Below are 13,853 nucleotides of genomic sequence, written 5' to 3'. Positions count from 1 at the left end.
ATATGAACAAATAAAATATAATAGTATAATAATAACAATAAATATAATTAAATAGGGGGGGGGGATCTATTAAATTTTTCTAAAAATAAAAAATATTTTCATTAAGGTTTTAATACTTCATCCTCTCAGAAATGTAACTCAATTTTATTTCTTATGTTTGTGTCATTTATGCAGAATCTTGTTCATTCCTGTAATTTTTATACTTTAGGAGGCGATTTAGAAACTTGATACATTTTATCACTCACTTTTTCTCAATTTTTTTAACGTCTCTACAAGGTAATTGGGTACAGTACAGTACAGGCGTATCAATACTAAAAATTTCTAATAAATACAGGCAGTCCCTGGGTTACGTACAAGATAGGATCCGGAGGTTTGTTCTTAAGTTGAATTTGTATGGAAGTCGAAACTGTATATTTTATAATTGTAGATCCAAACAAAAAAAATTTGGCCCCAGTGACAATTGGAGTTTAAACATTCTTTGCTGTAATGGGACCAAGGATTATCAATAAAGCTTCATTACAGACACCTTACAGCTGATTATTGGAGTCTGGGACTATAGTAAAGCATCCAGAAAGCTTCACCAGAGGTCAGAGGGGTCTGTCTGTAACTATGGGTTGTCTGTAAGTCGGGTGTCCTTAAGTAGGGGACCGCCTGTAACTGATAAGTAAATAAGAGAACAATAATAAAAATTAAAATTGCCTAATTACATGCAAGTCTTCCGGAATAACTTTTGCTTTTTAAGCTAAAATAATAAATTTCCCTTTCGAAAATACAAAAAGTTTGAAAAGTGTATAGATTGGGAGAAAAAAAAAATAAAAAAAAAGTGACCAATATTTCTAAAATTACCTAATGGCATTTAAACAGCTTAAAAAAAAAAAAAAAAAAAAAAAAAAAAACACACACAACAAGAGATTTTTTTCCCCCCGGGCAAGTAAAATTTAGAATTGTAAATTCTGTAAGTTCTAGGAATGGGCCTGTATTTGCACTTGTTACTCTTCGATATTTAGGCTTTATCTTTGTTGTTTTTTCGTTAATGGAAAATACGGAAAAACTTTTAAAATTTACAGAATTTTTTTTTTTTGTAATCTGCAATTTTTACAAACAAATACATTTTAAAACAGCAAAAAAAAAAAAAAAAAGTATAATTTCTCGCATTCTATAAAAGCCTGCAGCGAATAATTTTTTCCTGAAGGTATTTACTTCTATTTTTAGGGGGGGTTTAAACTAATTTAGAAATTTCACGCATCTAAAAAAAAAAAAAAAAAAATTTAATGCCGACATACAAAGAGCAAATAATTCATCAACCGAAAACAGAACAATTAATTTTGTAATATTCAATCATTTTTAACACTCCGAATAAGTATCCTTTAAAAATGCGCCCCCCCCCCCAACAAACCACGTCTGGTGTAATCTGCATGGGACGGTACAGCTGGGACAAGGCTGCCCCCTAGTGGTGGAGGATTTGGTTACCTTTAAAGCCGGGATCTCCACGTTGTCATTGAGGCTGACGGATCCAGAGAGGATGGTGCCTGTCATCACCGTGCCCTGACCCCTGATGGAGAAACAGTGGTCAACAGCCATGAGGAAAGGCCCGGAGGGATCTCTGCGAGGCAAGTAGGCCTGATACTTCAAGAGCTGGATCGGGAGGGGAAGAAAAAAAAAGACAAAAAACACAAAGGTTCATTGAGAGTGCCGAGCATAGTAAATACAGTGTCGCCAGGAGCAGTAGGCGATCGTCTATGGAGGGTATGACCATGCGTAGGAGGTTAATACCACCAAAGCTAGAACAACTACTCCTAATAGTAGAAGAAAACTACATTCACATTATTTCATCATTGCTGAAATTTTCTTTTTTTACAATTTTTTTTTATTCTGTTTAAACTGACACAAATTACAGAACCCTCCTGCAACTTGTACAAAAAAAATGGGTAAAAATTTACTGATATTTTATCACATTTTAGGTTTTTGACATTCTACATCTATGTATTTGATGGCTGCTGGGCATCATATTCAGAATTTAGCTGACTCTGTTTTTGGGAGGTGAAGGGGGAGGGACTAAAAAAAACAATGTAAAAAAAAAAAAAAAAAAAAAACGCAAAGCCATCATAGAGGTGAAAGAAGGTAATAATTGAGACATATCCCCGTCAAAAGTTTTTTTTTTTTTAGAAGACCTGAATGAAGTCGTCAAGTTTATAATTTGTAAAAAAAAAAATTCCACCAAATTTTGTTAAAAATTACAAAATAAAGTAATAAATAAAATCAATTAAATCAATTTAATTAAGCAACTTTATTTATACAGTATGTGAAAATGTAAAAAAATGTAATTTGATCATCTTAAAATTTCATTTAAGGAAATTTGGATCAGAAAGGTCATTAAAAAAAAAAAAAAAAAAAAAAAAAAAAGATTTTCCAAGGGGAGACACAAATCACTTTGTAAGATCTAAAATCTTAAGCGGAAAACAGAAGAGGGGAAGTAAATATCAGATGGGTGTCTGAAGGATGTAGGAGCAGCATGAGGTGCCGCAGCCCACAAACTACTCGCTCTCTACTGACTTCCTGTAGGCAGCAGAGAATCAATGACATTTGTATGGTCCAAAAAAAAAAAAAAAATCCCCAAAACATAAAATTTACCATTGAGAAAAAAAAAGTGGATTAACAAAATTCTCAGTCCCCAATTTAAAAAAAGAAAAATAAAATTGAATTTTTGAGTTTCAATCATGGGAGTACTGTTACTCTTAGGGAGGGCCCAATGCCCCATGGGAAAAAAATATGCAAATCAACTCTGCCTCCAAACAAAACGCTGTTCCTCTAGTGCCACCTACTGGAAAAGGAGAGTCCTAAACCTTCAGAATATTACAGGAGGCTAAATACAAAGAAGCAGAAACGCATCCCCTCCCTCCCGGACCCGTATGGTGACATCATACATTTAAAGGGCAAGGTCAAAAAAAAAAAAAAATTATAATAATAATAATCATAATAATAATAATAATAGTCCTAGCCTGCGGTGAAAACAAAGATATAGAAAGTCAAATTCTAAAGTTTTGGCTGTTGTCAACAGGCGGTACTAAAAAATAGTGGGAGTCAAGATTTGCCTAGTCTTAGTATTGCAGGGTCTTCACTTCCTACTGAGCACAGAGCCATAAAGCCACATAGTGGCTGGACTTGATAATGCAGCTAAGCCACAATAATCTGTATGGGAGTGAGCTGCAAATAGGTCATGTGACTCAGGTACAGGACATCATTGGCTAGTGAAGTAGAAGTCATAATGGACATGGGTGTCACCAATCTGATACTAAGTCCCTCCCCCGAGGATAAGCAATCAATTTTTAAAGTTCTACATTCCATGTATATGTTACTATACTGTGAGCTCCCCCTAGTGGTGACAGACGGCAGGCCTAATATCAATCTGAAAAGCGAGATGAAGTATCCCAGTACACACCTCTATTAATTCGGAGATTCCCTGAGCGCTCTCAGACTCTGGGGCTTCAGGTCCTCCCGGTTTTGCCGCCACAGAGATAATAGGACAACCGTGGAATCTATAGAAAGAAAGAAAATACATTGACATAGGAGGTGAACCACGTCCGGGCAAATCTCCAACCTTCAGGATAGAAATGTCAAGGTCAAACAAACAGTTAAAGGGTTAAAAAGGTAAAAATAATATAAAACAAAAATAAATATATTTAAAATTCCATATAATGCAGCGTTCTGCTCTTTGTGTTCCTGCGACCCCTGCACTATAAGACAAACATGAAGACTAACCAGCAGCACAGGGGTTAACATAAGGACCAATGTAAAGACAATGTCCCCCCGCCCCCCCCCCCCCCGCTCCCCAAATCTTATTGTTATTAGGCTTCAAAATGTTATTGACTCCATATGCAGTTTTCTTATGAGAAAACCCTGGGGAACGCGGCCCGGGATATACAGATTGTAACATATAAAATGTTTCTTTATAAGAATCAGAAGATGAATTCGATTTTCTTGTAGAAGCCAAATTTACAGACTTTACTCACCAGTATTATAGTAGTTATATTCCTGTACATAGGGGGCAGTATTATAGTAGTTATATTCCTGTACATGGGGGGCAGTATTATAGTAGTTATATTCCTGTACATAGGAGGCAGTATTATAGTAGTTATATTCTTGTACATAGGGGGCAGTATTATAGTAGTTATATTCCTGTACATAGGAGGCAGTATTATAGTAGTTATATTCTTGTACATAGGGGGCAGTATTATAGTAGTTATATTCCTGTACATAGGAGGCAGTATTATAGTAGTTATATTCCTGTACATAGGAGGCAGTATTATAGTAGTTATATTCCTGTACATAGGGGGCAGTATTATAGTAGTTATATTCCTGTACATGGGGGGCAGTATTATAGTAGTTATATTCCTGTACATAGGGGGCAGTATTATAGTAGTTATATTCCTGTACATAGGGGGCAGTATTATAGTAGTTATATTCCTGTACATAGGAGGCAGTATTATAGTAGTTATATTCTTGTACATAGGGGGCAGTATTATAGTAGTTATATTCCTGTACATAGGAGGCAGTATTATAGTAGTTATATTCTTGTACATAGGGGGCAGTATTATAGTAGTTATATTCCTGTACATAGGAGGCAGTATTATAGTAGTTATATTCCTGTACATAGGGGGCAGTATTATAGTAGTTATATTCCTGTACATGGGGGGCAGTATTATAGTAGTTATATTCCTGTACATAGGAGGCAGTATTATAGTAGTTATATTCCCTGTACATAGGGGGCAGTATTATAGTAGTTATATTCCTGTACATGGGGGGCAGTATTATAGTAGTTATATTCCTGTACATAGGGGGCAGTATTATAGTAGTTATATTCCTGTACATGGGGGGCAGTATTATAGTAGTTATATTCCTGTACATAGGGGGCAGTATTATAGTAGTTATATTCCTGTACATGGGGGGCAGTATTATAGTAGTTATATTCTTGTACATAGGGGGCAGTATTATAGTAGTTATATTCCTGTACATAGGAGGCAGTATTATAGTAGTTATATTCCTGTACATAGGGGACAGTATTATAGTAGTTATATTCCTGTACATGGGGGGCAGTATTATAGTAGTTATATTCTTGTACATAGGGGGCAGTATTATAGTAGTTATATTCCTGTACATAGGGGGCAGTATTATAGTAGTTATATTCTTGTACATAGGGGGCAGTATTATAGTAGTTATATTCCTGTACATAGGGGGCAGTATTATAGTAGTTATATTCTTGAAGACAGGGGGCAGTATTATAGTAGTTATATTCTTGTACATAGAGGGCAGTATTATAGTAGTTATATTCTTGTACATAGGGGGCAGTATTATAGTAGATATATTCTTGTACATAGGGGGCAGTATTATAGTAGTTATATTCGTGTACATAGGGGGCAGTATTATAGTAGTTATATTCTTGTACATAGGTGGCGGTATTATAGTAGTTATATTCCTGTACATAGGGGGGCAGTATTATAGTAGTTATGTAGTTATATTCTTATACATAGGGGGCAGTATTATAGTAGTTATATTCTTGTACATAGGGGGCAGTATTATAGTAGTTATATTCTTGTACATAGGGGGCAGTATTATAGCAGTTATATTCCTGTACATAGGGGGCAGTATTATAGTAGTTGTATTCCTGTACATAGGGATCAGTATTATAGTAGTTATATCCCTGTACATAGGGGGCAGTATTATAGTAGTTATATTCTTGTACATAGGGGGCAGTATTATAGTAGTTATATTCCTGTACATAGGGGGTAGTATTATAGTAGTTATATTCTTGTACATAGGGGGCAGTATTATAGTAGTTATATTCTTGTACATAGGGGGCAGTATTATAGTAGTTATATTCCTGTACATAGGAGGCAGTATTATAGTAGTTATATTCTTGTACATAGGGGGCAGTATTATAGTAGTTATATTCTTGTACATAGGGGGCAGTATTATAGTAGTTATATTCTTGTACATAGGGGGCAGTATTATAGTAGTTATATTCCTGTACATAGGGGGCAGTATTATAGTAGTTATATTCTTGTACATAGGGGGCAGTATTATAGTAGTTATATTCCTGTACATAGGAGGCAGTATTATAGTAGTTATATTCTTGTACATAGGGGGCAGTATTATAGTAGTTATATTCCTGTACATAGGAGGCAGTATTATAGTAGTTATATTCCTGTACATAGGGGGCAGTATTATAGTAGTTGTATTCCTGTACATAGGGATCAGTATTATAGTAGTTATATCCCTGTACATAGGGGGCAGTATTATAGTAGTTATATTCTTGTACATAGGGGGCAGTATTATAGTAGTTATATTCCTGTACATAGGGGGTAGTATTATAGTAGTTATATTCTTGTACATAGGGGGCAGTATTATAGTAGTTATATTCTTGTACATAGGGGGCAGTATTATAGTAGTTATATTCCTGTACATAGGAGGCAGTATTATAGTAGTTATATTCTTGTACATAGGGGGCAGTATTATAGTAGTTATATTCTTGTACATAGGGGGCAGTATTATAGTAGTTATATTCTTGTACATAGGGGGCAGTATTATAGTAGTTATATTCCTGTACATAGGGGGCAGTATTATAGTAGTTATATTCTTGTACATAGGGGGCAGTATTATAGTAGTTATATTCCTGTACATAGGAGGCAGTATTATAGTAGTTATATTCTTGTACATAGGGGGCAGTATTATAGTAGTTATATTCTTGTACATAGGTGGCGGTATTATAGTAGTTATATTCCTGTACATAGGGGGCAGTATTATAGTAGTTATATTCCTGTACATAGGGGGCAGTATTATAGTAGTTATATTCTTGTACATGCCGGTGTTAGGAACATTATGTTAATCTTTTACCAATTTCATAAGTTTTGGTGTCCAGGGTAAATTATCATCTCTCCTCTGGAGGGGACAGTGTAGTGGCTGCTCCTTGTTCCCTGCCCCCGGGGGTAGGAGGTCCGGTCTCCATTGCTCCAGGAGAAGCAGAACATAGATGGATTACTGAAGAATCTCACCGGGCTGCAGCCTTTCTGATACATATTGGATGTTACAGAGAGCCTTGCAATGCCTGTAATCCTCCCGCCCGCGGCTGTGATTGGGAACATTCGTACTGAGAGTCAAAGAGATTAACAACAAAGCTCGGGGAAATTCAATTACACTTAATCCAAACACACGAAAAATGAACATTGCGTGGAACAGGAACAAATGTTGAAACAGGTGAATTCATTTTAACTAAATAATAATAAAGCGGTGAATGGAGTGTGGAGAGCGCGACTGCCGCAAAGCCCCAGATCCCACGTATTGTGACGACTGTCCTTAAAGGGGTATTCCAGAGCAGTTATCCCCCATAATGTAGTAATCCCCTATTCACATTATCAATGGGGTTCCAAATACTGGGACCCATTATTACTCACTAAAGGAGCATCTCAAGGCTCTATTCATTGCTATAAGAGCGCCAAATGTTGCCGAGCACAGCGCTACAGTATCTCTGACTCTTTTGGCTCGTCTATTAGACTACCAGTACTCCCACAGACACTGAATGGCTCACGTAGCAGCAACAAGGTTCAACTACAGAGCATTAAAAGTACACTGGGATCATGTCCTCACACTGCTGTGCTCTTAGGTCTCTGCATTAAACTGCACAGCTACACAGCTTCTCCCCTCTGCTTTTAGTAAAAGCTTCAGTAGTTTTCCGATTAAATAATCCAGTAGAGGGAAGGAGTTGTGGAAATGTTCTATGCACAGAACACAGCAGTGTGAGTATACGCTCCCAGTGCACTTGGAGAAGCTACAATCCTGGAATATGAATCCATATATCACAGTCCTGCTGCTACTAAGAACATACACAAAGTTCTTATTACACTTCTCTCCAGAGACAAAATAGAACACTGACAACAGAGAGTACAGAGCACAGCAGTGTGAGGATATGTCCCCAGTACACTTGGAGAAACTACAACCATGGAATTTAAATCCATATTTCACAGTCCTGCTGCTACTAACATACAGAAAGATCTGATTACACATCTCTTCAGGGACAAACCCAAACACTGGCTGCAGAGAGCATAGAGAACAGCAGTGTGACAATACAACCCCAGTGCACTTGGATAAGTTACAGTCCTGAAATAGGAATCCATATTTCACAGTCCTGCTGATACTAATACTATACACAAAGCTATCACATTACACATCGCACATTACACTCCAGGGAGAATACCTACCACCGGCTACAGAGTGTACAAAGCACAGCAGTGTGAGGACACACCCCCAGTACAATCCTGGAATATACATACATATTTCACAGTCCTGCTGCTACTAACAACACCCACTATATCAACGGCTTTAGTCTGTAGGGTCACACCTGCTGACAGGTTCTTCTTCTGTGAATAATTCATTGGATCTTTTAGCTCCCCCACCTGCTACCACTCACTTGGTATTCTCGAGGGTCTTCTGCATCTTCTTGGTCATCCTCTCGATAGCCGCCTGCCTCTTGCTTTCCGCCAGCAAATCGGTTTTGTTTAAGACGACGACCATCTTGTTGCACGCGATCTGCCCGATGACCAGACACTCGGCGGACTGGGTCTGCATGCCTTTGGTGACGTCGATCACCAACATCATGAGATCGATGATCTGGGCACCTGCCGGGGGAGAACACAAATAAGTCACAATATAGAGGGGGGAGAAATTCCCAAAAATCTATACAATTACCAATGTCTGACCGTCCAGTTATTAATAATTTCCTAGTACAGAGCAAAAATTGAAGGGTCTGTGCAGTCTAGCTCACCCCAGGGGGTCCACAAGTTCTGGATCTACTGTATATCTCATGGGCAGTTACCTCTTTGGAGGACTTGTGCTCCCTGGCAGTGTGTAATACTCCTCTCATCCTGCGGAGGCGCTGCAGGGAAACTCAACACCTGATGCCCAGTTATACAGAGATCCCAGATAATTAGACAGGGGTGTTTCCTTCGTTTTCTAGAGGGGCATCATTAGGGACAAAGCACATTTTTACAGTTTTTAAGTAATTTATTAAAAAATTTTTGTTTTTCTCTAAAAAAAAAAAAAATGAAACACAGAGCCCGATAGAGTTACGGGGTCTCGTGTCTGCTGCTATGAAGCCTCACTTAGAGCCCGGCGGGCCTGCGGGTGTCATGTGTCTGCGGTTCAGAAGCAGATATCACATTTTGTTTCGTAAAAACCTTAGAAACGGGTCAATAAAAGTAAAAATAACGATAAAAAAAAAAAAATCAGCATTTAGTGAATGGCCTCTGGTCTCCCCATTCAATGATCTTCTGCCAAATTTCCAGAGATAGATCATAAGGAATAATAGAGGAAGAGCCTGAGTCATGAGGAGATAAGGCTCGGGGGAGCCGCGGCTTAAGCTTCGCCATTTACTGCTGACCACAGAGATAACGGCCAATAGCCGGGGCCCATTCTCCTGACCCGCTTACAGCCGGCGCTGACAACAGCACTCCGAGGATTACACGGAAATCAGACCTTCTCCGAAACAGAGAAAGGGATGGAGAAGGGGTGAGGGTGCGCACAGCACAGCTTTGTTTTACACCACCATAAAAAAAAAAAATTAAAAAAATACCCAGACAAAACATGAAATAATATATGTTAGGTAGGTTAATCCGGTAAGTGAGTAGCCCTCGGAATATTATAGCTGAAAAATGTTGGGAATCTGCAAAGGCTACTCACTTACCGGACTAACCGACCTATCAGGAGACGTCATCCCATGTACATTACATTATTTCATGTATTGTCGGGGAATTTTTTGAAAAAATTTTTTTGGGATCTATTTTTTTTAGAAGGGGTTTTCCACCAATCCTGGGAGCCGGGGCAAGGTTGACCTAAAAAAAGCTAGAGTTCCTTTAGGTCGCAAGCGTTCGTGGCGGTCTCCCAGTCTTCACCAGTTGTGACGTTCAGGTGGTCGTGGCCGATCCGTCGCCATTGAGTGATGAAATTATTATCAAAATATTACCGAATAATGTGATATATTATAGCCGGAAAATCCTGGCAATCTGCAGATTATTCAGTAATATTTTGGGAAGAAGTCATCACCCAATGGCGATGGATCGGCCTCGACCACCTGGACGTCGCAACTAAGTGGTGAAGACTGGGAGATTGCCATGACCTTGGAACCAGAGTAGGTCATGTAGACCCTGCCCAAGCACCCAGGATGAGGTCAAGTCCCTTGTCAGTCACCAAGGGGGTCTTCTCCAGCTCCAAAAATACTAGGAGAGTTATCCAGTTTTCCGTCATGGCTAGAGAAATCCGAGTCCCTAGTGACGTCTTTAGGAAGTTGATGACCCAAACTAGTTAAATGCAGTCTGCCGTTTTTTGCTCCTCATCAGTGCAGAGCAGGTAAGCGGAAAACCCTTCATGTAGATCAACAGATTTAAAGGGGTGCTCCTTAGTCTAATTGATCTCACAATCTTATCAGTGAGGGGGTTGGGTCTGCTCGGTAGGACGCCATTGATCAAAACAATAGAACCCAGCAGGTCCCGTCCTTAGGTCAAGTAACTTCCGGCACTTCCCTATACAGTGAATGGAGGGCTCTACCGCATGTTTGACCTCCCGCTTCGTTCACTTATTGAGAATGGGACCACCATGAACTGTTGGTGTACGGTAGGGGTCCCAGCACTGGGACACCCTCCGCTCAGATTGTTACCCCCTATTCTGTGGATATCCCAAGGCATTTTTCCTTTTCAAATATGTCCTCGTCCTCTAGTCTAACTACAAAGTCCCCGGCACTGAGCCACATGGTGCTGTATTCCATAAAGTGTGGTAAGAGGCAATCCAAGACTTGCATATTCCCTTTCCCAGAATTCTTAGTGAAGCGACCTGTAAGACTCTACACACCTGCGTAGGTTGTCTCCTTAGAGACATAGCACCTCCCCATACTATGGGGCACAGATACTAATCTTATAAATGTTGCAGCTGTGTCAGAGTCTAGTAATGTTAAAGGAGCCGTACGGACGTCATGGAGCCCTTTTAGGGAGGGCAAAAGCAAAAAAAAACTTTGGAGGACTTTGATTGAACAATACCACCTTTCACCTGTAGTGGCCGCTATATCAGCAGCTTCTCGCCCGAAGTGATCAAAGCCGATCACCAAGTAGATCCACGGTTTAAAATAAATTTCGGCAGCCGTTGCTCAGGTAGGTCAGGTAGACCCGTATCTTATGGTAAGGTGCCAGCTAGACCCGTATCTTATGGTAAGGTGCCAGCTAGACCCGTATCTTATGGTAAGGTGCCAGCTAGACCCGTATCTTATGGTAAGGTGCCAGCTAGACCCGTATCTTATGGTAAGGTGCCAGCTAGACCCGTATCTTATGGTAAGGTGCCAGCTAGACCCGTATCTTATGGTAAGGTGCCAGCTAGACCCGTATCTTATGGTAAGGTGCCAGCTAGACCCGTATCTTATGGTAAGGTGCCAGCTACGGGCTACGATCCACGGTATATTGCATTATGCTCCTGGTGGTCTTTGGTGGCCGCTCTGACCACACACTGGATCCTTCTAGGGCATAGGAATACCTGACTCAGCATACAGCAGATAATTCCTCATGGTCTTACAGCTTTGGCTCGGTGTCATGTGACCGCCGTTTGCGCAGGATTATTAGCGGTGCGCTGCCGTTAATTTGGGCAGCAAAACAAAATTCCAAAACAGAGAAACCGCGGCTGATTGAAAGCAGAGGCTCGGGAGCGGCTATTGCTTCCCAACTATCCATGACTACCAGCCTTGAAATAAGATAATCCCCTTGATCGGAGAGGGAATTGGGAACAGACCGCGCTTTACTAGCGACGTCCTGGCGCAGGCGCTGGGTGTAATACTTCTCCCATTATCCCAGGATTTGACTTTATGCTTTTTCTTTTTTTTCTTTCTTCTTCCATTTTTCTAAATGCTCTTCGAAGTTATTGTGGTTAACGGATCTACGAGTCGCAACGCGGGAAATCAATGCGGTTTACGAGACTTAGTTATGGTTCACTGGGCGCCGGCATTGTGCGAGGATGAGCGCAGGCGGCTGCCGGGAGACTGATAGAGACAACAGAGAGCGAGACCTGTGCCGAGTCATGGTCTGGGTTATCTGCATTAAGACTTAAAGGGGCTTCCTGCTAACAGGATCCGTCTACGCCCCCATAGAACAAGACCTGGCCGCTCCCCCCCATAGAACAAGACCTGGCCCCGCCCCCCCATAGAACAAGACCTGGCCACCCCCCCCCCCATAGAACAAGACCTGGCTGCGCCCCCCCCCCCCATAGAACAAGACCTGGCCGCGCCCCCCCATAGAACAAGACCTGGCCGCGCCCCCCCCATAGAACAAGACCTGGCCGCGCCCCCCCCATAGAACAAGACCTGGCCGCGCCCCCCCCCCCATAGAACAAGACCTGGCCGCGCCCCCCCCCCCATAGAACAAGACCTGGCCGCTCCCCCCCATAGAACAAGACCTGGCCGCTCCCCCCCATAGAACAAGACCTGGCCGCGCCCCCCCCCCCCATAGAACACGACCTGGCCGCGCCCTCCGCCATAGAACACGACCTGGCCGCGCCCTCCGCCATAGAACACGACCTGGCCGCGCCCCCCCCCCATAGAACAAGACCTGGCCGCGCCCCCCCCCCCCATAGAACAAGACCTTGCCGCTCCACCACCATAGAACACGACCTGGCCGCGCCCTCCGCCATAGAACAAGACCTGTCCGCGCCCCCCCCCCCATAGAACAAGACCTTGCCGCTCCCCCACCCCCATAGAACACGACCTGGCCGCGCCCTCCCCCATAGAACAAGGCCTGGCCGCGCCCCCCCCCCATAGAACAAGACCTGGCCGCGCCCCCCCCCCATAGAACAAGACCTGGCCGCGCCCCCCCCATAGAACAAGACCTGGCCGCGCCCCCCCCCCATAGAACAAGACCTGGCCGCGCCCCCCCATAGAACAAGACCTGGCCGCGCCCCCCCATAGAACAAGACCTGGCCCCGCAAGACAAGACCTGCCCATGCCCCCGCAGGACAACACAAGGTCTAGCCATACCCCCGTGGGACAAGGTGCAGCCATTCCTCCGGGGCACAAGATCCCCAACGCTACAATCCTGGAAAGTAGATCTATAAATCAAAGTCCTGCTGCTACTACTAACAACATACACATCTCTTCAGGGACAATACCCAACACTGGCTGCAAAGAGCACAGAGCAAAGCAGTGTGAGGACATGCCCCCTGGTACAATCCTGGAACATAAATCCATATTTCACAGTCCTGCTGCTCCTAACATACACAAAGGTCTGATTACACTTCTCTCCTGAGACAATACATAACACTGGCTGCAGAGAGCACAGCAGTGTGAGGAAACAACCCCTGATACAATCCTGGAATATAAATCCATATTTCACAGTCCTGCGACTACAGTCAACATACATAAAAATGATTACACATCTCTCCAGGGACAATACACAAGACTGGTTGCACAGAGCACAGCAGTGTGAGGACACACCCCAAGTACAATCCTGGAATATAAATCCAAATATCACAGTTCTGCTGCTACTAACAACACACACAAAGATGATTACACATCTCTCCAAGAACAATACCCAACACTGGCTGCAGAGAGCACGGAGCACAGCAGTGTGAGGAAACTCCCCCTGCATAAATCCTGGAATTTAAATCCATATATCACAGTCCTGCTGCTACAAACAACATACAGAAAGGTATAATTACACATCTCTCCAGGGACAATACACAACACTGGCTGCAGTGAGCACAGCAGTGTGAGGACATGACCTGATTGCACTTGAATACCCAACGCTGGCTGCAGTTTTGCATCCTAAAAAAAATTG

The 13,853-nt window shown here is 42.0% G+C and overlaps 1 protein-coding gene and 1 long non-coding RNA gene across 3 annotated transcripts in view; one reads left to right on the top strand and one right to left on the bottom strand.

The window, feature by feature from the left end:
- Positions 1-13,853, bottom strand: part of EEFSEC (eukaryotic elongation factor, selenocysteine-tRNA specific) — a 100,209-nt gene that overhangs the window by 71,861 nt on the left and 14,495 nt on the right. For both annotated transcript variants that reach the window (XM_072128217.1, XM_072128216.1), the window contains exons 2-4: positions 8,462-8,669; positions 3,440-3,536; positions 1,471-1,635 (exon numbers count right to left, since the gene is read on the bottom strand). In XM_072128217.1, the coding sequence (XP_071984318.1) occupies positions 1,471-1,635; positions 3,440-3,536; positions 8,462-8,669 (470 nt within the window). The remainder of the gene's footprint in view (positions 1-1,470; positions 1,636-3,439; positions 3,537-8,461; positions 8,670-13,853) is intronic.
- The window catches only part of LOC140104603 (uncharacterized), a 213,273-nt gene continuing 207,789 nt past the window's right edge, over positions 8,370-13,853 (top strand). Inside the window, exon 1 of the long non-coding RNA XR_011850377.1 lies at positions 8,370-8,402. This is a non-coding gene — a long non-coding RNA (uncharacterized lncRNA). The remainder of the gene's footprint in view (positions 8,403-13,853) is intronic.

This window comes from Engystomops pustulosus, chromosome 10, assembly GCF_040894005.1.
Source record: "Engystomops pustulosus chromosome 10, aEngPut4.maternal, whole genome shotgun sequence".
Lineage (NCBI taxonomy): Eukaryota > Metazoa > Chordata > Amphibia > Anura > Leptodactylidae > Engystomops > Engystomops pustulosus.
Note: the sequence above shows the minus strand (reverse complement) of the source record. Positions and strands in the feature narration are given on the sequence as shown.